At 40.9% G+C, this 23723-nt stretch overlaps 1 protein-coding gene across 5 annotated transcripts in view; it reads left to right on the plus strand.

Moving 5' to 3' along the window:
- KCNH1 (potassium voltage-gated channel subfamily H member 1) overlaps positions 1-23723 on the plus strand; it is a 330953-nt gene that overhangs the window by 197779 nt on the left and 109451 nt on the right. For all 5 annotated transcript variants that reach the window (XR_010599908.1, XM_065589522.1, XM_065589524.1 and 2 more), the window contains one exon: positions 10463-10659. Coding sequence is in view for 4 of the 5 variants with exons in the window: in XM_065589522.1 (XP_065445594.1) it covers positions 10463-10659 (197 nt within the window). In the remaining variant the exon portion in view is untranslated. The remainder of the gene's footprint in view (positions 1-10462; positions 10660-23723) is intronic.

Consider the following 23723-nt stretch of genomic DNA (forward strand, 5'->3'; position numbering starts at 1 on the left):
CTAATCCTGTGTTTGGGATGTGTCCTACAAAAGAGTCTAATGTAAAAACTAATACACATCTTGAGGCTGATCCTGTTGTCTCAGTGGGAGCAGGAGCTGTCACTATATATGTGGATTTTGCTTTCTAATGGAGGATAGGAAGAGTGAAACAGTGCAGCCAGTACTCACATACTAAGGACACCAAGGAAAAAGCACTGTTAGTTGGTATCAGGAGCCTCTGTTTTGAGGGTTTGTCTGGAAATCTGCTGTTTGTCTCCAATTTCTGGTAGAGCATGAAATGTAGAAGTCATCTGTCACAAAAATATCCATTCCTTGCTTAAGCCTGCAGATAGTTTAAAACGAGAGATGTGCGTAACGTGTAGGTATCACACGGCTTCTAACCAATTGACAAATTGCTCCTTAGAGACACTGGAGAGGAAGGGTCTTACTGCAAACACAGGCCATATTCATGAACCTCAGCCAGTTCTTTGAGGAAATTCGGCTGAATATTTGATACCAGATGAGTGTCATGTGGATTTGTTTCATAACACACAATTTATGCAACTCTACTTAAAATATCCCCTGGTCCTGCGGGTATGCTGAAGTGCCAGATTCACTCCGTTATTTGTGGAAATATTCCCTTAAGAATGACTGTACCTCTGCGAACAGCACACAACTGCAGGGTTGACAAGTGTTCTAGTTACACAGGAGAGACAAGGTGGGGGAGGTAGTATCTTTTATTGGACCAACTTCTGTTGGTGAGAGAGACAAGCTTTCGAGCCACGCAGAGCTCTTCTTGAAAGCTCGACTCTGTCTCAGCAACAGTGGTTGGTCCAATAAAAGACATTACCTCACCCACCTTGTCTCTCTCATATCCTGGGATTGACCCAGCTACAACTACACTAGTTACACGTGGACGGTTTCTAGTTTGACGTGGGCAGTATTGATCACTGATGTACAAATACACCAGTACCCAAAATGTGAAGATGCTACTACATATCCAAGTGTTGTAAGAGTCTAGGGACCTGCAACTCCTATTCACTTGGCACCTTTCAAGATTTGGCTTACAGCTGGAAAGGTGTGTCATAGACCAATAGCAGCCTGCCCATACCGCTGATTACCATATTTGAATATTTTCAAATAGCGGTGGTTGAAAATCATCAGTGTATTTTGGAAAAAGTCTCAAAAATGGTTTTTTTCCCCCTTTTTTTTTTTTTGACAAAAATCACCCCTCAATTTAATTTGCTTTTTTCCACCCTTTTCTTCCCATCCTTTTTTCAGTGGCCGGAAGGAAAAAGGAGAAGAAAAGGAAATAGAATGTCCAAAGGGAGAAAGAGGGGAAACTTGGAAAAACCCTCCCATTGCTATCATGTGGGCCAATGTCTGAAAACATATGTAGCCACATACGTGTGTACATGTATCTCATATTTTATATTCACTTTCCATCAGGAAAGGCACCCCTGAATATCATTCTGAGGCTTCCTAGCTGAGGCCCATAGAAGTCGATGGAAAGTCTTCCTTGGACTTCAGTCAGCTTTGCCGCCACCTGCATCTGCAGTATGTTTTGATTAAAAATAAATATCAGTGAAACACATCCAATAACATGGGATATTGGGATGGATTTTCAGGCACTGTGCTCTATTGCGGCAAATGCAAATAATTCTGGGTATAGTTGTGGGCCTGCAGTTTTGATCACTCACAAACCTAATTCTGATTTGTCAGCTCAACTAGACCTTGGCCACACTTAAAGTTGTGCCACTTTAAACATGCTGATATAGTAAAAGTGGCAAAAACTGTCAGAGTAGACAGTTATGTTGGCATAAAAATGCTTGTTCTGCTACAGCTTTATTCCAGTTTGGCAAAGTGAAATAAGCTATACTGGTATAATTGCATCTCTACTAGGGCTTATACTGGCATAGCTATGTTCACCCCTCCTCCTCCTCCCCCCAAAATTGCATCCCTAACTAACATAGCTATGCCAGTAAAACTTTTGCATGTAGACGTAAGGCCTGATTCTGTTAGGTGCTAAGTGCATTTCTAATAGTTTCATGCAACATTAAAGCTGAGAAATCAAGTCCTCAAAAATCTGGTAATTCCCAAAGGTAAGGCTATTATTACAAGCATTAACTCAGCCATGTATTTATGGTGTTTTTATGGTAACTGTTTAAAAAAACAACGTAAGAACAAATTGCAACTTCTTGTGTTGCAAACTGAAGCTCTCAGTGGAAATGGTGATTTTTTGCCGCAGTGATCTGAGTCATGAGATGTATTCCATTCTCTTTTTCTTAGAGATAAACAAGTGAATTATAACAGCAACAAAACCCCTTATTATAGGATGCTAGGTCAGGGCAGAGCGTTAGAGCAATTGTGTAAAATTTTCCTTTGTCCAGGGTCTTGTTTTAATAGAGGAAACCTAATTGCTGATGCAGATCACATAGTGATTCTTATGAAAGTGAATGGTACCAAACACGTGTTGAAGAAAACACTGCATGCCACAAGACCTAGTGCTATAGATAGTAAATTATAATAACTTTATGAGAGATTATTAGGCTATGTACAGAAATACAATTATACAAATGAAATTTATTTGCAGGTTTTTTGAAGTACAAACTATACCCTTTATGGTTTGATCTGCAATGGGTATATGGATTATAGATATGGGTACATAAGAAATTTTAGATTTGTATAGTATCTAAGTACTTTATAACTATCCTTTTATCACCTGAGTAGCCCTTACATGAGTTTGTTCATGAATATGTGGGACCAGGGATGTATGCAGGGTTCATTTCCCTCCACCAATTCAAGTGCAGCCAGTTCTGGTGTGGGAAGAATCAGCTGTTTAACAATGCACAGCATCTCTACGCAACAGTTTAGGACAGGAAGTGAAGCCAAATGTGGTGATATGTTCTTTACATTAAGCATTCAGGAAAAGAAACACATACAAAAAGGAAGCTATAAAACTGTTACTAAAAAGCAAGATTAGTTCCAACTTCATGTGTTAACAAAACAGAGCATTATAAATAAGCTTTTAGCTCATGTAGTTGAGGCTCGTATACTAAGCTTCAGAGGTCCCAGGTTCGATCCCACTTGCTGACGACTGGGATTTGACGGCGTTACAAAGATGCAGTGTAAATATTTGAAACTGCAGGGGGAACACTTTCCTACCTGGAATATGGCCTGACAGTGAGGCTAAAACCTTGACTTCTGTGCATAGTGCAAGGGAATCTGTGTTGACCATAAGTGGTCTATATCATCATTTCACTGTGTGCCTCCTCCAGGAGACATTACCTCCTACAACCCAGTTCCTCCACAGCTAACTACATGGCAGGATGTTGACTGAGTACTGATTCAAGAAGTGTGCAACCTGCTCAGACAAGGACACCGGTGCCTGCAGCACCCGGAGTTTATCCAGAAAGGTTTCCATCCAGCAAAGCACTTAAGCACATGCATAACTTGAAGCATGTGGATAGACCTATCGACTCCAATAGAATGTTGAAGTCACTATTGTGACACTATTCATGTGCTTTCGTGTTTTGCTATATCAGGGCTCAAGTGCTGACAAAGTTAAATCTTGCTTAGTCTGTGATATCTGATTGTACGTGGATCAGCTACTAAGTCACTTTGAGCCAAGATCTGAGAGGGAATGACTAGGATGTATGTGCATACCGTATTGTTCCATCCACTAGGCAGACCACAGAGCAGTGGTTCTATTTACTATTGTGGTCCTCATATGCAGCTCTCTGTGTTATGTGGGCCACATCAACACAATAGACACCTCTATCTCGATATAACGCTGTCCTTGGGAGCCAAAAAACCTTACTGCGTTATAGGTGAAACCGCGTTATATTGAACTTGCTTTGATCCACTGGAGTGTGCAGCCCTGCCCCCCCGGAGTACTGCTTTACCGCGTTATATCCGACTTCGTGTTATATCAGGTCCCGTTATATCGAGGTAGCGGTGTATATACAACCAGTATGGCCCTGAGGATGTCACATGGGTCGCAGCTGTGGGCTGACTGGGCTCTATGGCAGGTTGAGAAGCACTGCCATATTTGTGGTTTAAAACCTGTTAAACACTAAGTGTATATTTGTGTTTAAACATGTGGAATACTCAGCTCACAATGTATGCCTATCTAGTCCCAAAATGGAAAACTTGCTGCCAATTCTTGCTGTGCGGGCATGTTGTCAATTTATCTAATTTTGGAAAATCTAGCCTAGGGATTATATAGAAAAATAATGAAATTACAAAGTATCCTTCAATCTGAGGAGTTAACGTGAGGTTGGGATACGTTGTCTATCTTGTCCTCTAGCACTCTATTTTCTTTGACTTGCTCTTTAATGTAACTATAAAAATATTTCTCTGTTTTCTGTCTGCAAATCAGACCCAGAGCAGATCTCTCAATGCAGTCAGTTACAAGGTTCTTGAAGCTCAAAAGTTAGCGCCAGTTTGAGTAAATATACTTGAGCAAGTACCTCAGAATATTCAAAATTATATTTCAGCATACATTAATTTTAAGAACGAAACCTGTAAAATTACAAAATGTGCATACTCATATTTAAAAGTTGGCATTTTACAAATCGTTTGTGAAAAGTAAAGTGACTTGGAGCAAAGTTGCATATATTTTGTTTCCAAGAAATGTCATGAAATACTATTTGCTATTTTTGCATGACCCTATTTAATATGCATTTTTGTGTATCTAACTGGACTTGCTAGGTTTTATAAAATAAATTTTAAATAAAAACTCTACAAAAATAAAACATTCCACTATATACACACTTCTCTCTCTGGAGAGACGGTGAGAAAGAGAGCTTGTCAAGTAATGTGCTCTCATACCACGGTAATGAGGATGGTGGAAGAGCCTATACAGAGTAGAATAGAACTATACCTTGCCCAGCACTGTGGAATCTGAGCCCCAAAGTGTAAAGGAAAGGATGACAGCTCTAAAGAACAATTTCCCTTTATGCTAGCACTGTGAGATTGCAGCCACGAGTAAAGGTTTTTCAGATATTCTCCCAAAAAGAGAAATTCCTTTCATGGATGTTCTGCTGACCATCGCTGCCACATGCATGTTTGAATAGTCAATTTTATCTTGTATTCAGCGTATATTCTAGGAAGAACATTACCTTACCTGAGGCTTGGGTGATTATGGAAAGGGGCCATAAAGCTATAAGGCACAAAACTGCAATAGATTTCAGTAGCTGTAATTGGAAGAACCAGCTGGCAGCAAAGCCTGATCCAGCCCCACTGGAGTCAGTGGCAAAACTCCTATCAATTTAACTGTGAGCAGGATCCTGGCCTTTTCTGTGTGTGGAAAGAAACGGAAAGGGTGATAGTTTGGCTACTGCCCTTTTCCCGTTGGACTCTAGTTAATGTTTTGCTAAGGTCAAATGGAGGGAAAGGAACAGAGAAATATCATAGTGTCATAGGACTGGAGGGGACCCCCTGAGTAATTGAGGCCAGTCCTCTGCTTTCACGGCAACCCCTACCACATAACTTATCAAGCTTCATTTTTAAAACTAATTAGGTGGTTTGCCCCCACCACTCCTATTGGGAGCTGTTCCAGGACCTCACTCCTCTGATGATTAGAAACCTACTAATTTCCTGAATTTATTCATAGCTGGTTTATACCTATTTGTTCTTGTGCCAACATAGTCCTTTAGCTTAAATAGCTCTTCTCTCTCCCTAGTGTTTACCGTTCTGCTGTATTTATAGAGAGCAATCAAATCCTCTCTACGACTTCGTTTTGAAAGGCTAAATAAGCCAAGCTCTCTTAGTCTCCTCTCATAAGATGAGCTCTCCATTCCCCTGATCATCCTAGTAGCTCTTCTTGACAGCTGTTCTACTGTGAATTCAGACTGGAGCCTTGGCTAGTAGAAAATAATATAGATCAGCTCCATACTTGAGTAGTGATTTGTGTCTTATTACTGGCTCAATTTGGACTTTGAGTCAGAGCCTAAATAGCCTAGAACAGCAAATCACCTTCATATGCCAACCCCTGCCAAGGGCATTGTGTTGGAGGACCAGAACAAATGTCCCTGAAGTGGCTGAGAACTTGTGCAAACGATCTGTGGGACAGAATGTGTTTTTCCCCCCTTCCCCGATGCCATGTTCTCACTAGAAAATGGTTGCCTGGGTTCAGTGCTTTTCTGATGCTTTTTCACTGCCTTAAAGTTATGTCAAGAGGGAAGATGATCTTTTGTTTTCCTCTGGTGCTTGTACTTGTTCTCAGAAGTTCCTCTGAAGTCCAATATTCTTCATGTAAAAATAAGGGGAAAGGTATTCATTTACATTTTATGTCCAACTTGGGGAGGCATTTAATTAAAACTACCCCCAAAAAATTAAGCCTTTTGGGGCCTGATTTCTGGTCTCGCTTACATCTCTGCATTATGAGAAGTAATTCCACTTAAATCAATGGAGTTACACATGAATAGAACTGTTGAGAGCAGAATCAGAGCCTACTGCCCCAAGTTGGCTTTTCATGCTCTGCTCCCACTTTAAGTGCAGGGCACAATTAGAGCAGGAAAAGCACATAGAGACAGAGAAGATATTTTTTAACATCAAAACAGTGTTTTAGCCAAATACTTACCCAGAACAGAGAACCCCAGGGGGCTCTGGCTTTCCCATTTTGTGATCACACTTCATTTTGCAATAGTCTGAGCCTCCACTTGTTTGGATGGAGAGGAAGAATCCTGGGGACTCAGCTCTATGGAAGCCCTTTATTGAGCTACATAGAGGATATTCTGCTTGGATGCTGCATATCAGCACATGTGTAATTCTGAAAAGTGTCAGACACCAATATTTCCTGAAGCATGATCTCCTAGGCCACTGTTAGGGCTGCACTGCTGTTGAGATATTATACCAGGGGTGCTGGGACAATTTGTGTAGTAGGGGTGCTGAGAGTCATTGCACCAAACTGTAAAACCTATATATAGTGGAAACCACTTCAAGCCAGGGGGTGCAGGAGCACCCCTAGTTCCAGCACCTATGCATTACACCGAGGAGTGTCCGGAAGCTTCCACAAAATGGCACCACAGTGGCCTTGGATCATCTCAGCAGACCATCATACACAGTAGCCTTAAAGTATCTGGCATTTTTAACATCTCTTTGTATCATCTCGATAGTGTGTGGAAGCAGAGTTCTTGGACGTTTTTAGTCGTTTGAATGAAACTTCATCTCTTGTGTAAGCCATTAAGCCAGATTCTGGCCTCAGAGGGTATGAATCTTGAGTTGCTTTTTTGATTTGAGTGCAGCTCTCAGATGTAGATTCTGGTTGACACACATTGAAGACCACCTGATCCAAAGCCCACTGAAGGCAATGGAAAAACGCCTATCAACTTTAATAAGCTTTGGCGCAAGCCTTAAGATACAGAGCCCTGCATATCTCTTGTAGCTAGGCCCTAATCATAGGATCAAGGCAAAAATATACCATGAATCCAAGCATCTCTGAATTTTGTGGAGTTGTAAATTTAGACCTAGATTCAAAATTTGCAGCTTGAGTCCTAGATACATTACTCTCTTACTCAGCTACTGAATCTACTGCCTGCACTAGTTTGAATAATGTCTGCTTGCATTACTGAGCAAACCAAGTTTTACTTTTATTAGCACTTCAGGGCAATATAGCTATGGTGAGCTGAATTCTGTTCTCTCTACCACAATAGCAACAAAATAATCAGTAAAGTTCCAGTGACAGCATCTTCATTACTGATGCTGCGTTTGAGAGGCAGAAAAAACACAGGTTGAGCATGCTGTGCAGGCAGTTGGAAAAAATCATCTTTTGACTTGTAAACAGAGCAGCAGATTTGATATGGAGTCACTGGAAGAAAATAAATATGGCATACTGTCGTGTCAGTTTTACTGAATCACTTTTCAGAGTCTACATAAACTTTAAAACAAAAACCAAGCCATGAATTATTTGGTTTTCCACAGAGTGGCAGTGAGCTGAAAGTGGAAGCGGGCCCCAGCCCACAATCCTCAGGAGGTATATAAATGATTGATGGTAAAAGCTTAGATCATCTACTTTAGGAGTGACTGAAGGATAATGTCCCTGCGTGTGTCTGGAATGCAGTGGGAGAGGGGTCTGAGGGAGAACACCCTGTGACACGCTTCTGAATTTATTCTCTAGATTCTCTTCCTCAGGAGTCGAGGTGGCGGTAGGGGCGTAGGTGAAGAGAGACCCTAGTCTATGTTTTCCCTCTGCCACCCTTGGACACTTCTTCACCAAAGAGCTTTCGGATCCGTTTTGCTCCCTCTCTGTTTGCTTTACTTTACTTTTCAAATTATAGATATTTGGCACAAAATTCAGCCATTTAGTCTTGCCCATTTTTACTGATCACCTTGCTTTATTGAGAGAATGAGAAGAGGAGGTACGTGGATGTTGAAATTGTTAGGTTCTTTGTTGTGAGGGGAAAGTGATTGTTCTGACCTGATGTGTAAATAAGTTTCTGCTGCCATGGGAGTCTTCCCCATCCTTCTCTTTTGACAATTTTTTTCAAAGTTGGTCATAAATTTCCACCCATTCTCTCCTCCCCCCCCCCTCACCATCTTCACTTTGTTTTGAAGCTGACAGCCACAGGTAGGGTTTTGTAAATGGCAGGAAAGGAGCATTTTAAAAAAACATGCTCTTGACAGAAATACAGCAGTGTGGAGCTTGCACAAGGAATTATTTGAAAAATCAAACCTGGATATTTTAGAGATGTTGGACCACATCCTTGGCTGATGTGAATTGGCATAAGTCCATCAACTTCAATGGAGCCATGTCTGTTATATAGACCAGCTGAAGATCTAGCCCATCATTCCAAAAAAAAAAAGAGAGAGAGGGAAATTCCCTGGGATGTGCCGTTATGATAATGATACTCAGCCTGTATATATAATGCTCTTGCTTACAAATTAACCTTCCTGCCTTTGTGAGGTAGGTAAGTAAGTAAACTAGCTCAATGTTACAAATGAGGAAATTTGCCTAGGAGGTTAAGAAACTTGCTTAGAGCCAACAGGAGATTTAGGAGCAGAGCTGGGATTTAACCTTCAAGAATTCCTCATTTTGCTCAGGCTACTAGGCAGACATCCTGTCAATGACAGCACACTTGCATACTTGGTAGCGTCACATGGCATTAATTTGAAACAGTTGTCCAGCTAATTGCATGGCAAATTCTGGATTCAAGGCATATTTATTACAAAGGTCAACAACCCCCTTTTATCCAGTAAAACGCATATTACTTATGGTGCATAAAAATCAGTACACTTCAATGACTGCGGTGAGTGAATGCCTTCTGGGAGAGGGCCTGTGTTAATTGAGTGGATGCTAGCTTCTTAGGAGGCTTGGGACCATGTTTTAATCATTAATCTTGATCTATGCAATTTGATCCAGAAAGCAAATATTTAAGACAGAAAAATGTCATTTAAACAATGAGCACTATTATTATTAATAATGATGATAAAGCTATTTACTGCAGCAGGGTATTTAGCGTTACCATGATATTTGCAGATTCCCTATTGTTAGAATATGAGATCAGGCAAATAAGATGGTAAATTTATACTGCACTTGGCACATAAATGTCCAGTTTTAATAACGTGCATGGTTCTCTGTAAGGAGAGTAGAAGGAGAGGGAACTAACCGACATGGTACCTTTACTAATGTCTCTGACGCTAGCTCTGGGGAAAACAAATTGTGCCTACAGAATAGGTGGAATTGGAGCTTATAAGGATGGGTTCAATACATACTGACGCTTGAAATGTAGCTGACATTCCTCCATAGAGTTCAGAGATAAAATTGGTTCATATGTTACAAGATACCAAACTGGATTTTACAGAAGAATGTAGCATAGCTTATAAAATACAGTTTGTCAGTACATATGGATTAATGTACCAGACGGCCAGTGTCATCCACTCAAGAGGAAAACATTTATTCTTTAGTGGAAAAGAAGGAAGTGGAAGGAAAGCTCATAGAATCGCACAGAAATTCTGGTTTGGTGGTGAAGTTTTCTTGATCTCTTACATATTTCTTCATTCTTAACCCTCTGTGGCAAAGAGGCCCATTTGCTGGTTCATTTCTCTTGTCAGGCCTAACACACCGTTGTCATAATCGGTATCTAAAAAGTGTTGTGTAAGATATAATTGGAAAACTAATAACTTACTGATCTTTAGTATTCTTGTGTGATGTATGTATGGGATTGGTACAAAGGAAATTGTCTCATGACATTAGTATGATTGTGGCTTGGTTTTTAGGGAGTTTTTGCTGAACTCCCATAATTTAACACAGAAAATGAAGAAATGGCAAATTAAAAAAAAATTATCACTTACAAGAAATGAGGCTGCAATAAAGCAGAGGTGCTGGGTTGAAATTTGGAGCTCAGAATATTTATATTGTGCCATACAATGGTACGTTGGCTTGCAATGAGTGACCGATAAGGCCATTTCAGTTTTTGGTGACCATTGTTTAAGTCCTTACCTTGCAATAATGATACTTTTGACGCCTGTTTTTCTCTAGGCAAAGGAGATGTTTTTGGCGATGTGTTCTGGAAAGAAGCTACCCTTGCTCAGTCCTGTGCTAATGTCAGAGCCTTGACTTACTGTGACCTTCATGTGATTAAAAGGGATGCCTTACAGAAAGTGCTGGAGTTCTACACAGCCTTTTCTCACTCCTTCTCCAGGAACCTCATCTTAACCTACAACTTGAGAAAAAGGGTAAGGAGCTTCATTTTTAACGTATGGATTCTACAAATAATCACTGCTAAAGACTGTCCCTGTAACTGGTTTGAATTTTGCCGTTTCTCTTGCTCTTTCATAAAGGTGTAGGTTGATCACTGACATTGCTAGAGTCAAAAAGTCACATCTGTAGGTGCATAATCAGATGTGGGTATGTCAAAAGTCCTTTATTTTAATTTATAAGAAGTAATCTCAGAAAAAGACTTGTAAGTTGCCATGCTGTTGTGATCAGTTGCTCATTGTTTTTGCACTGTTGATAAACGACATTCACTGATTTCTGCTGCTTTAGTGTGGCAGTATAATTAAAAAAGGAGGGGGCATTATTTAATCAGTTATGAGAGACTGAGGAAAAGGCATGAAATCTGATATATGGAAGAAAAACCTTTGCAAGTTTGTAATTCTGCAGTTGCAATAGCAATATAATATAAGCATGAACGATTTTATCAGGAGTTGTTTCTTCTAGCTACAAATACATTTTGGAAGTACTTTGCTGACTTAATTGATATGTTTGTTCTCTCTCTTCCTCCTTTCCCCTCCCTCCGCCCCCCCCCCCCCCCCCCACGGTTCAGGTTTTTTTTTTCAATTCTTCTTCTTGTGTGTTTTAAATCCAAGACTTACTGTGTCAGGTGCAAATTATAAAAATGAATATACCATTTTTAATTCCCTATGTAATCTCAACAAGGAGTCTGGTGGCACCTTAAAGACTAACAGATTTATTGGGGCATAAGCTTTCGTGGGTAAAAAAACACTTCTGAAGAAGTAGTTTGGATAAGTGGTTTTTTTATCCACGAAAGCTTATACCCCAATAAATCTATTAATCTTTAAGGTGCCACCAGACTCCTTGTTGTTTTTGTGGATACAGACTAACACGGCTACCCCCTGATATGTGACACTATGTAATCTCAGTGAACCACTGCTGTGGAATTTTATTAAAATGGTAGTACATATAGTTCAATTAATATGATTCCATGATGCAGTGTAGAAGAGAGAAGAATATGAAATTGTGAATAATTGGAGTCCACTGGTGCTATTTTTTAAAAGAATATTTTAATAGAAAGTGGTACATAATCACCTAACATGTATTTTTGGTAGACTTTTTTGTTCCTAAGAAATTCTCCATGGTAACTATCAAGTGCCACAAAACTTCTAGCTAATTATAGCTGAATACACAGCAGAACTCTTTTTCAGCCTTTTTGTAAAATGATGACAGTGTGAAAGTAGAATTTAACCCCAGCTGGCTAATTCTTGGCACTCTGGATCTACTCTAGGCATGTTGAAATTTATAATACTTCACACATCAATAACTCATTCCATCCATTTGCACCCTTTACAAATATCAATTAATTTCAGTCCCTAGTATGCTATAAGGTAGGTAAGTATTATCCCCATTTTTGACACAAAATCAAAGCAACAATGACAAATTATCATTACAAAATTAACAAGCCAACTCCTGGAGATGTAAATTCTATTTGTTTTTCAGGGAATCCTTACCTTACAGGATGAATTCCACTGAATAGTACTGAGTTTCTGTCACAGACATTTGCTTCCTATAGGACAAGGGGAAATGCAAGGCTACAAGACTGTTAATCCGTTCTTATATGGTTGCAGTTAAGATCATCTGGATATTGGTCCTTAAATGTTGTGGCTTTAATAAAGCCCTCTCAATATAAAGATCCTCTGAAGAGTCAGTACTCTTGACTCTGTGGGATGAAATAGCCATAGTTATGGTTGTTTAAAAATATTGTGGTGAAGGGTGAGAGATTGTGTTAGAACTTTTACATCAGCAATTTGAGAATCAGATGTCTGGTCCAAAGTTGTGGATCCTTCCACTGACTCTAATGGGCTTGGATTATGCTCTGGATTCCCAGGCCTGTGGTACAAGACCATCTTTAACCACAAACATCCTTCCCCTTCCATGTCAGGTTCTTCTATGATGCATTTATTACAGAAATGAATTCTGTGATAGCAATTTCCATCAAATTACAGAGCTAATTGGATTTTAATTGGGTTGCAGTCAGTGGAAAAACTACGCTGATTGATAGTGGAAGTAAGATTCAACTGATTCTAGGTTAGCAGGCTGTATTCTTATTTAGTTAGTTAGTTTTTTACTTGAAAGAAAGCTGATTGCAATCAGAGGAGCAATCATAAATAACACAAAGAATATACATTTCTGGGGGTTTATTGAAGGGATGATATTTTATAGTGCTCATGCATCAGATCCATCAGAAAGTGACTTTTCAGAAATTGGAATTTTAAATATTTGTTTTCATACATAATCCACGAATTACTGTGATGTCATCACCGTTTAAATACCTGTGTCCAATTTATATAGGAAATTCTCATTAGGTTGTGGCTTTCTAACATATCTCTGTATTTTTTTTCTGGAAAGAAATCACAGCCAGAAAACAGAATTTTATGTGAATTATCCTTGTGATAACTTTCAAAATATAAATATTATAATAGTACTTTGTGCTCCACTAGCACCTTTCATCGGGGAATGTCAAAGTGCTTAACTGGGTGAAGGGTAGCTACTCTATGTGCCCTCTAAATATATTTGTACATTATGAAAGTTCCTGGCAATTAAACAGCAATTTTTGATTGTCAAAAAAGACACCATTTCCCCACAAGGGGTCTCCACCTCTGGGGTGCAGACTCCTTGTTAATAGGAAGCTAGGAAAGTGATCTCCAGAAAGGTCTGCAAGCCCTTTAAGAGTCTGTCTGGAATAGAGCTGTCAGTCTGGGGAGGGCAAGGAACCTGCTCTTCCTGTGACCATGACCTTCCAGAAGCTCTAGTCTGTCATTACAGACAGTTACTCATATCATGCAGCAGGAGCATTGGGGCCCAGAGTTGTTTCACTGAGTCCCAGATACGGTTGCGTTTGTATCCTGGTGGAAAAATATGGCAGAATTAAAGCTGCTCAAAGCAACATTGGCTCCCCTTCTGAACCCTCAGAGAGGGGGGTGAGGCAAAGGCACTGGGGTCATGGGCTCAGCCAGTGGCAGTATAGTTTCTAAGGGGGCCATGCTAAAAGAGGCAGAAGTTCCATGGGTAAACCTTGGAGGAACCCACGATCTTCAGGGAAGAAGCTTGTCTTTCCCCCACAAATTTTCTGACACTGTTGGTTTCATGGTCCCATTAGGAGTCTAGAACTTTTTCTCTTTAAAGGAACAGTGCAGAGGAAAATTCATGGGGAGACACTTGCACAGTTCCCAGCCACTCTGTCTCCTCCCTCCTCTTAGGCTTTTTTGTGATAAGGCACTTTCTGGCCCTAGATCTTTAACAACATTTGCTAGCATTCAATTCTTGGATAGCTGACATTAGGATAGTTGGTTGAATGGTTCCCGTCCTTTCTGTTTTTAAATATTTGCTCTCTGGTTGTGTGCATGCTTCATACCCAGCATTTATTCCCACTGTATTGGGGCAAGGTATATTGTCTCCTTCCACTCAGATGCAGCCATAAATGGTGTTATACCTTTGTTTATTCTTCATGTGATAGAGAACTCTCATTCATGTTTTACTAAGTTAGTCTCATTAGTGCGCCGTGCTTTGAATACTTTACTGTGCCATTTAAACATTAGGCATTTTAGCTTGGATGGGAAATTAAACAACTGGTTTTGAATGCAGTAGAACAACACAGTTCACAGGCGGAATGGTTCAGCATTTTAATGTTGCCAAATAAACTCATTATAAATGCTTGGAAGGCCTAGACGGAGCGGGAGGGAGTGAGGAGTTTTCCCGATCACAAATTTGTGTCCGAGGTATAGGGAGAAAATGAGGAAGCATAGATTTAGAAAACTAGATGTAGATACAAATTATACTGAAGAGTTACCAGGCAGAAAAGTATGGTACAGAATACGGTCAGCATATAAGTAGAGCAGGCATGAGCGAGTGCCTTAAAGCTCAGGACTCAGAATGGGAGATCATGTCATAAAAGAATGCAATGATGGAAAAGACCTAACCATCCATCTCCCTGCCAGTGTGGAACTGCTCCCTATTGTACATTAGTGTTTCGCTCCATTTGTTTTTTAATTGTGCCATTTGATTGGGGTTCCCACCGGTTCTCTTGGGAATCTATTCCACAGATTAATCAATCACACTGCCAGGAAACTTTTCCTGATATTTAGCCTAAATTTCACCTTCTGTCACTTCTAGCTAGAGTGACTACCCCTCTCATGGGACACTGTGGAAGCTGGGTTTGGGTAAGATACTTGAGCTAACAGTCTCTTGGTTTAAATGTGAGAGGGCTTCTCCCCTGTGACATCCTGAACTTGCCAACCTTCAGTTCATGCCACACGATCTATATGATCTCCCAGGCTGGTTCTTTCTGATGAAGAGAACTGAGTGGATGGAAGGCTATGATGGGACAATCTTCATTTTATGGGGGAATCTGGAGGGTTCTAATGTTTGTTATTGTATAGTATTTGTTGATGTAATTGATAGAAGCTGTCCAGATCTTTTCTGGTTCAATTTAAAACAAATAAATCCCCCCTTTTCCACTAAACAAAATTCCTCCTTTCCCACCTTGTTGTTAAAAACCTTCAAATATTTGTATACTATTACGTTCCCTGTCATTTCATCCTCAGTTGAACTATATATATGTTTACTTCTTCCAATATTTCCTCACAAATAATGCCCTGTGTTGTGCTCCTGGCTCTGTCACAGACTTTGTGTGGCCTTGGGCAAGTCATTTAACTTCTCTGGGCCTCTTTCTCCCCACCTGTAAATGGGTATAGTAATCCTTCCTAGATCAGAGGTTTGTGTGCAAATCACTTTGAGACCCTTGCTTGAATGTGTGATGGGAAGTATAAGGTGGTATTACATATCAACCTGCACATACAATAAATAGTCATAGAACTCAATCCGGTGCTACTCCATGCCCTCGAGGTTGGATTTCTTCCATCTCCTCTCCTGAAACTCCACAGATCTCGTTAACTCAAAGCCGGTCACTCAGGCTGTGTGCTAGAGAGAGTCTGAAGTATGAGTGAAACTTGTATGAATAAGCATACAATTATTTTTCAGTACAGTTGGAAGCTTTCCTAATTTTGAGTCAAGAATAACTCCTTTGCCTTTCAAAGAAGTCAGCTGAAAGAGCAATTTCCCAAACTTTTTCAGTTCTAAGGCTCTTTTGATCATGATTTTAAAATGTTGTCTATTTTTCAGCCTTAGGTCCTAGTTTACATTATAGAGGAGCTGGTTGCAAATTCTAATGATACACTTTACATAGGTTGAATATATACACACATTCGTGCTGTAGCGTTAATAAGCTTGTGTTCTGGATCAGTATTAAAGTTGGTTGTATTATGTGGAAGATTCATTTTAACACAAATATTGTTCATAACTGACTGTATGAACAGTGCAGTCAGATAATTAAATCTTTATATAAATGATATGAAATGGTTATTCCTGTACTTTTATGTTTTAATCTGCAGCATTCATCACTGTGTGTAGTATAGATCATGTGTAATGCTAAGGAGTGTTTCATATGTTTAGACATTAGTTTAGCACCTGTAGAACTGTCCCCTAGAAATAGTTAGTTGATGCTATGCAGAGGCAGGGGCTGTTTTCCCAAAGAAAAAATATTTGAGACAATTGAAATGATTGAAACCTACATACAATGTTAATCATCTGGGAAGCAATAACTGTTTTAATAGATGCAGCTCTTCACCACCAGAAGAAATTGATGGGGGGGACCAGCTGTTGATGGCCTTCTGAATTATGGTTTTTTATAAATTCTATGAATTGTATCTCATCATGGGATGCTTTTATACTGCAAGTAGCATTAAAAAAATCAGCACTTAGCTGTCCCAAAGCATTTGCAGTAGAATATTTCCTGTTCTGTGTTATCATGAGTACCTGGAGCATATGAAATGCTGTTTTTAATGGTACCCCCCCGTGTGTCACTCTGAATTATTTGATACCATCTGGCTGATTTCTGAAAACTGAATTAGGAATGCACATTGTGAGGGCAGGATTTATTCAGTCAGATATTTCCCAGTTTATTTTAAAACAAGAGAAAGCCGAATATTTGACAATAATTGAAAAAAGATGCAAGAATAACAGGCAAATCCTGATCCCACTTAAGTTAAAAGCCTCCCTTTTGAGGAGGACTAGGATTCTGTACAAGGTCTATTGAGTTTTGATTAGAACTGGTTGAAATATTTTGATTCTAAATGTTTTTTTCTTGAAAAACAACTAAAACCAACCAACAAAACAAAAACCTTGGTAAAGCCTTTACAAAAATTGCAACAACAACAAAATGGATTTTTTCAAACTTTTAATTGAAAGTGCTTACCAACATTTTCCATTTATCCCCATGCCCCAAAAGTGCTCATGCAGCAGTTTTGGCTAAATGAAAAATGTCATTAACAATTTCAATAACATTTTCAAATAGAATTTTGATTAACATTTTTGCAAAACATTTACTGTAGGTCTATTTGAACTCTGGGAAATGTTTTCCTGTCGCAAGTATTTGTGAAAAGTAGGTTTTTCCTCCATTTTCACACACTTTTTTTTTTTTTTTTTTTTTTTATATCTAACACCACTTTTATTTTTCCCAGTGGAAAAAACACAATGGGCTTGATTCGGCAACTTTACACTCATGTTGAGTAGGACTTACAGGAGTAATTTGAAATTAGTTCTTCACTCATATTTCACTCCTCAACACAGGCAAGGGGCCCTATGTGGGTAGCATTCTAAAAATTATTTCATGGGCCTGGGGCCCTTTCTATCACCGTCCCAAACATCTTCACCTCTGGTCAGCCCCTTCCCTATTATCCATAAAATAAACACACAGTGTAATAACATTTTTGTCATGATTGGTTCTCACAGTTGACATCAGAAACTCCAAGAAAACTTCTCCCCACATAATTTCATAACAAATTAGACCATTTGCTGTAAAATGCCCTAAGTACTATCTTTGTGTTGAAAATGCAGGCTTATGTATCCTTTTAGGATACATGTTTTTCTTGATTCTTTTTAAAAACCTTGAAGACAAATTCATTTAATGAAGTAACAGCAGACGTAGCTCTTGTCTTACTAAGGTAACATTTTATCAAGACCAGAAATATATAAATAATCATCACCTCTAATCTCCAAAAACTTCCTCTTTTTTTGGCTACTCAGAAATTTAATAACTCATGGTGTCAGACTCTCTACCATCACATAAGTGTGGCTTGTACAGTCCTTTTGCAAGTAAGATATATGTAATTCATTAATTGCTCTTCAGGGTTTCACTGTCACCCAGCAGTAGCAGATGAGGTATTAGTTATGGTGAGTTATTATCTTGATTAAAGAATGTAAAATCATTGTCGACTTCCGTCACACACTTGTTAAAGTAGCTTAGGCTACCAATGACAATATAGGTCATGTTCAAAGAACAGCATTGAAACAGCTGTGAAAGAACAGCAGGGAAATGGAACAGAGTCTAAGCTCCAAAGAACAGTCATTGGCTTTGCTGCTGCTACCTGTGATGTAGTCTAAAGATGTCTTATTAGGCTTTGATTTCCTCTGCCTGCTTCCATTTTAACTCAATCATGAACCAGCAAGTCCTGTGCAGCTGCTAGTGGCGGTGAAGGCTATAGCTAGCAGTTCATTGGTTTACAAGATTTCAGTGAATACCTTCTACCTGGGGGTGAGGGGCGTTCGTTGCATTTAATCCAATGACAAATGCAGTGGAATAAGTGAGAGAAGTAATCATGGAAAGCTTTTAGTTGCGATGTCATTTGGGAACAGTCCTATCCAGTTAACATAAAAGCTTTGTGATGTTCTTTATCAGTAACATTCAAAACTGTAATTTGCTTTTGACAGTCACAACATGATTTGGAAGTGACCTTTATATTTTATTCCTGGACCTTGCTTTACTATAGATTTGCATCCATGAAGGGTAGTTCAGAAAGCTAGTGAATTCCATGTAATGTTATATTTCAGAAAGAGGAAATAATTTGTCTGGATTTTTCACCATTCCTGTTTATCCTCTTAATATACAAAGACATCAAATGGAGAAATAACCTTGGATATATCATGAGTTAATGTTTTGGTGGTTGCAGTAGTTCTGGGACTTTCCTCCCATTAAATTTCCCTTTTTTTTTTGCTTCCCGAAACGCCTGGACTAATGCTTCTTTCTGACCAGGGTGATCCTCTAGAGGCCATCAGTATCACCTTGGAGTTAACCGAGAGGATTGCTTGACAGAATTCTGAAGCCCCTGCCAAATTACCTTTCATAGCTAATTGCAATAACCCATGCATTGGCCAGAACTGTATTACCCAGCATTTTGAGATCCCTGAATTTAGCATTTGTCATCCAAGGATCTCAAAGCTCTTCACAAAGGTGAATAAATTGTTATGCCTATTTTATAAATGGGAGAAACTGAAACAGAGAGAGGTTGTGACTTTTCCAGGTCACACAGCAAGTTTCAATTTCACTATGAGGAATAGAACCAAAGTTTCCTGGCTCCCAGTCCCCTGCTTTACCCACCATGACACATTTTGGTACATCCTGTACCAATTCTATTATGACTAGTGGAAGAACAGACTGTGTTCTACTGAGTTTGATTTACACTGTGGTGGGATATTATCATGTGGACTCATGCAGAAAGTGTTTATAATTGGTTAAACTACAAAGATCTATTGTCCCCTTGCTGCCTGGGGCAATTGTGATAACTCCTATTCACGTTAACGTTAAAAACTATTTTCCAAATTGTGCTTCCTGCAGCTAGTAGTTCTGTATTTGTAGTGTTTATAGCAACACCTATAGTAGACTGAGAAAATACATGTGATAATACATGTTACGTTACCATCTTAATACAAGCAAAGATTAGTGTCAACACATAGCAGCATCACTAATAAAAAGCTGTAAGCAGGTGTGGACAGAAAGAATACACCCTGTATTTAGATCAAACATGTGCCCTTTCTGGGCTTTGGCTTTACTTGGTGACTTAGATAAAAATAAACTTCAGTCTAAACTTCCTTTCCAAGCTTGGCTGCCCTAGGATTTCCCTTTAACATCTTCTCCATCCCTGACCCTAGTTCCCTCTGCCTCTTAGAGCGACATTTCAACTCCTTTTGTGTCCTGGTTGGATATGACAAAATGCATCTGTCACTATGATTCACTACTAATTACACCACATCTTTAAGTAGGAATCAGACACCTGATGGCAGGAAGACCCAACAAAGGAGCACTGCAGTCCTGTGCAGGGCCTTGGCATCTGCTCTCCTGTTACAGATGCATGTCTGATGAAATAATCTAAAAGAAAGGCACCCCCTCACATGCCTTTTAATAAAAAGAAATAGTATTAAATATAGCTGGACACCTGATTAATGGTTGGAAGTGTATTCCACGGCTTGTCAGATGACAGATTGTACTTTTGTATTGCCTTAAATGCGAGGAGGGGGAGCACTTTTTAAGTTTTCTAACCAACTGAGCAGAAAGGTTAGGATACATTAGAACCATTTTATCCTACAGTCTGTGCTGCCGGGCAAGCTCTCATCCCTCCATTCCCTGCACAGCAAGAAGCAGCTTCATAGGAATGAAAGCTAGGTCAGGAATGTAAGAGGAAGTCACAAAAAGGCTACTTGCTGCCCAAACACCAGAAATTCACAACCCTGCCCCATTGGGAAGGTGTGTGCTGAGAGACACTTGCGCCTCATTGTGGAGTGTGTGCACAGAGAGATTCTCTGAACTAAAGGGAAATGCCTCTCAATAGGCGAGCAGATGAACACTGCATCCAATGGAAAGACAAGCAGAAAGACAGGAGCAGAACTGCTGGGTGTCTCCCAATGGAGACATCTGATATCATCAGAGGTAAGAGTTCCCTGGGACAGAATGGCAAATGATTAGTGACTGAGGAAAACCACGCCCATACCAGTTAGGCAAGACCACTAGCAGTAAGGGGAGACCCACCCACCTCTGTGTCCAAAGGGGACTCATTCCTCAACTGTTCATCCAGTCTGACACCAGAAGGAAACACTCCCCTACTCCATCTGCAAGAGCCCACCTGCCACTCCTGCTGCCAGCAGAGCCCCTCACTGCTGCTGCTTCGAGGAGTGTCCCTGTGGGTGCTCCTCGAAGAGGAGAATCTTGCCTGCATGCTCGGGGTTCTACTGATCGCCATATTTGGGGTCGGGAAGGAATTTTCCTCCAGGGTAGATTGGCAGAGGCCCTGGAGATTTTTTGCCTTCCTCCGCAGCATGGGGCGGGGGTCACTAGCTGGAGGATTCTCTGCGACTTGAAGTCCTTAAATCACAGGATTTGGGGACTTCAACAGCTGAGTCAAGGGAAAGGGAGTGGGTCAGCTTTTGTGGCCTGCATCATGCGGGAGGTCAGACTAGATGATCATACTGGTCCCTTCTGACCTTCAAGTCTATGAGTCTATGAGTCTAGGTGAATGTACGCCCCTTCGACTGGAGAGTTTCGGCAGCAGTGCTTGTCTGGGTCATGCATGCACTATCCCCATCTTGCACCATTGACAGTACATATGTAGCACATGCAACCTGACCCCCCTCAGTTCCTTCTCAACTGTCCTCAGCCGGAGACAGAGCTCCTAGCAGTGCAAAAACAGTTTCTTAGTGCTCAGAATAGTTTGTTCTTAGAATTAGTTAATGAATTAGTTAGTTACTTATCCTTCCTTTCCCTGTTTATTTTCTATTTGAAAAAAAATTAATACCTTTCTTTTCTACCCTTTAGAATAGTTACTGTTCATCCTTAGGGCTGAACCGTCAGAGTTCCCACATGCCCGGTTCGCTGGGCTTCAAGTGTTGCCTTTCCATGCAGGAAGCGATCCCCGTATTGGATGGACATTCTGTGTGTCTACTGCTTAGATGAGACACACATACCTCCGAAGGGCTCTCACTATAGCAACTTAAAGGCTCGAGCCAGAAAGGACAGAGATCTGCGTCTCAAACTTATACTCATGGAGAAGTCTCTACGCCCGGCATCTGATCCTAGCCAGCAGACTCCCTCTGGACAAAGATCTCCAGAGACTTTATCTTCCCTACACAAGAAGGCTCATTCCTCCAAAGAGGCTTCAGGGAAAAGAGCATCAAGTTATCACCTGAAAGACCTAGCAAAAAAGAAGCAGTCTTTGGGTTATTCCGTATCCTCAGTACCGACCGCACCGTGACTGAGTACATAGGAGGCACTGTGATCTACCACACATACCGTGACAACCACTGACCCCAAGTGGGCAGACTCGGAATTGAGAGGCAAACAAATGCTCACCTCCTCCATTACGGCACCAATGGATTTGGATGCGGCACTGAGGTGCTCCCCATAGCCTATGGCACCACCACCTGTTCCATTAGCAGAGAGCGCTCAGAGGTCGGCACCAACACACGCATCTGCAGCAGTATCATCAGCACCAACCACTTTGGTGCTGAAGCCACTGACATTGCACTATTTCCTACATCACAAGGATCTACTTGTCTAATCGATGCCAGAATCTCCACTTTCTGGCACCGATGTCTCTCCAGTATGCACGGTACCAAGCCAACCTGCTTCACCACTTGCTCCTCCATTTTGTAGTGAAGAGGAAGATATTGAGGAGGTGGAGGAGGGTGCCTTTTCCTCACACCATTCCTCTCCCATTCAACTACTACACCCTTAGGCCCACCTGTACATACTAAATTGTTTCACAGGATAGGGACCCAGTCCTGGTATGGACACCCATAGTTACCACCACCTATGCCCTTTCCCACACAGTGGCCTTACTGGGATCCCTGGGGAGCATATGGGGGACAATACCCCAGGCCCCTGAGTTCCTATATGGAGACGACTAAGTCTCCTCCACCACCCTCAGTGGTGGCACCATTAGAGCCCCCTGAGGAGAGCTTCGAGGAACAGGAGATGGCCCTGGAACAGGAACCTACAGCCAAAGTTTTCTCTTCTTCCACAGATGAGGCTGTAATGCTTCCACCACCCACAGCTGCTGATGATTTCAAACACTTCCATGAGCTGTTCAAAAGAATCACAGATTCCCTAGAGATTCCTCTAGAGGATGTCCCAGAGTCCCAACATAATCTACTGGCTATTCTACACACCTCATCTGCATCAAAAATAACACTTCCTATAAATGTCGCTCTGAAGGAACCAGCCAAAGATGTATGGCAGACTCCAGCGACAATTCCGCCGACCTGTCAGAGAGGGGATAAAAAGTACTACGTCCCCTCAAAGGGGGTGGACATTTTATTTTCTCATCCCACACTGAACTCTTTAACTGTTGATGCAGTCAGTCAGCACGGTAACAACATCATTTCAGATCCATGCCATATGACAAAGCCTGGAAACGACTAGACCTTTTTGGCCGCAAGGTCTACTCATCAGCCACTGTACAATTCCGGATTGCCAGTTATGCCACATAGATGGCTAAATACAACCACTCAAATTATTCTAAATTCACAGACTTTATTGATTACATCCCATAAGGCAAAAGGGACTAATTCAAGACTATGATATAACTTAGGATCATCTTCTAGATAGAATGGCCTTACAGGCATCCTTAGATGCATCGGACACGCTCCACAGCTACCGCTATAGTTTTATGCTGAGCATCATGGCTCCATCTGTCTGGTTTCCCCAAGGAGGTCCAATCCACAGTGGTAGACCTCCACTTCGATGGGCAGAAGCTATTTGCCACAAAGACGGATGAGGCTCTCCACACGCTGAAGGATTCTTGGGCAACCCTTCGCACCTTGGGGATATATGCACCTGCAACCAGAAAGAAACATGGTAAATACCATCCTTCCCAGTGCACAAGATCCACCCATATGCACAACCACCAAGGCAATACAGTACACAACGGCAGAGGCAGAGGCACCCAAGGCATTGACCATCTCCACCTCAGTCATCAGCGTCCCAACAATTCTCTGTGAAACAACAATTTTGAGAGTTTGGTTGAGGGCACGAATGACATAAGAAAGGCCATACTGCGTCAGACCAAAATCCATCTAGCCCATTATCCTGTCTTCCGACAGTGGCCAACGCCAGGTGCTTCAGAGGGAAGCATCCTTCTTCCCCCGCGCCCGCCATTCATCACTGCTGACTCCATCA

The sequence above is a fragment of the Chrysemys picta genome, chromosome 3 (assembly GCF_011386835.1).
Source record: "Chrysemys picta bellii isolate R12L10 chromosome 3, ASM1138683v2, whole genome shotgun sequence".
NCBI lineage: Eukaryota > Metazoa > Chordata > Testudines > Emydidae > Chrysemys > Chrysemys picta.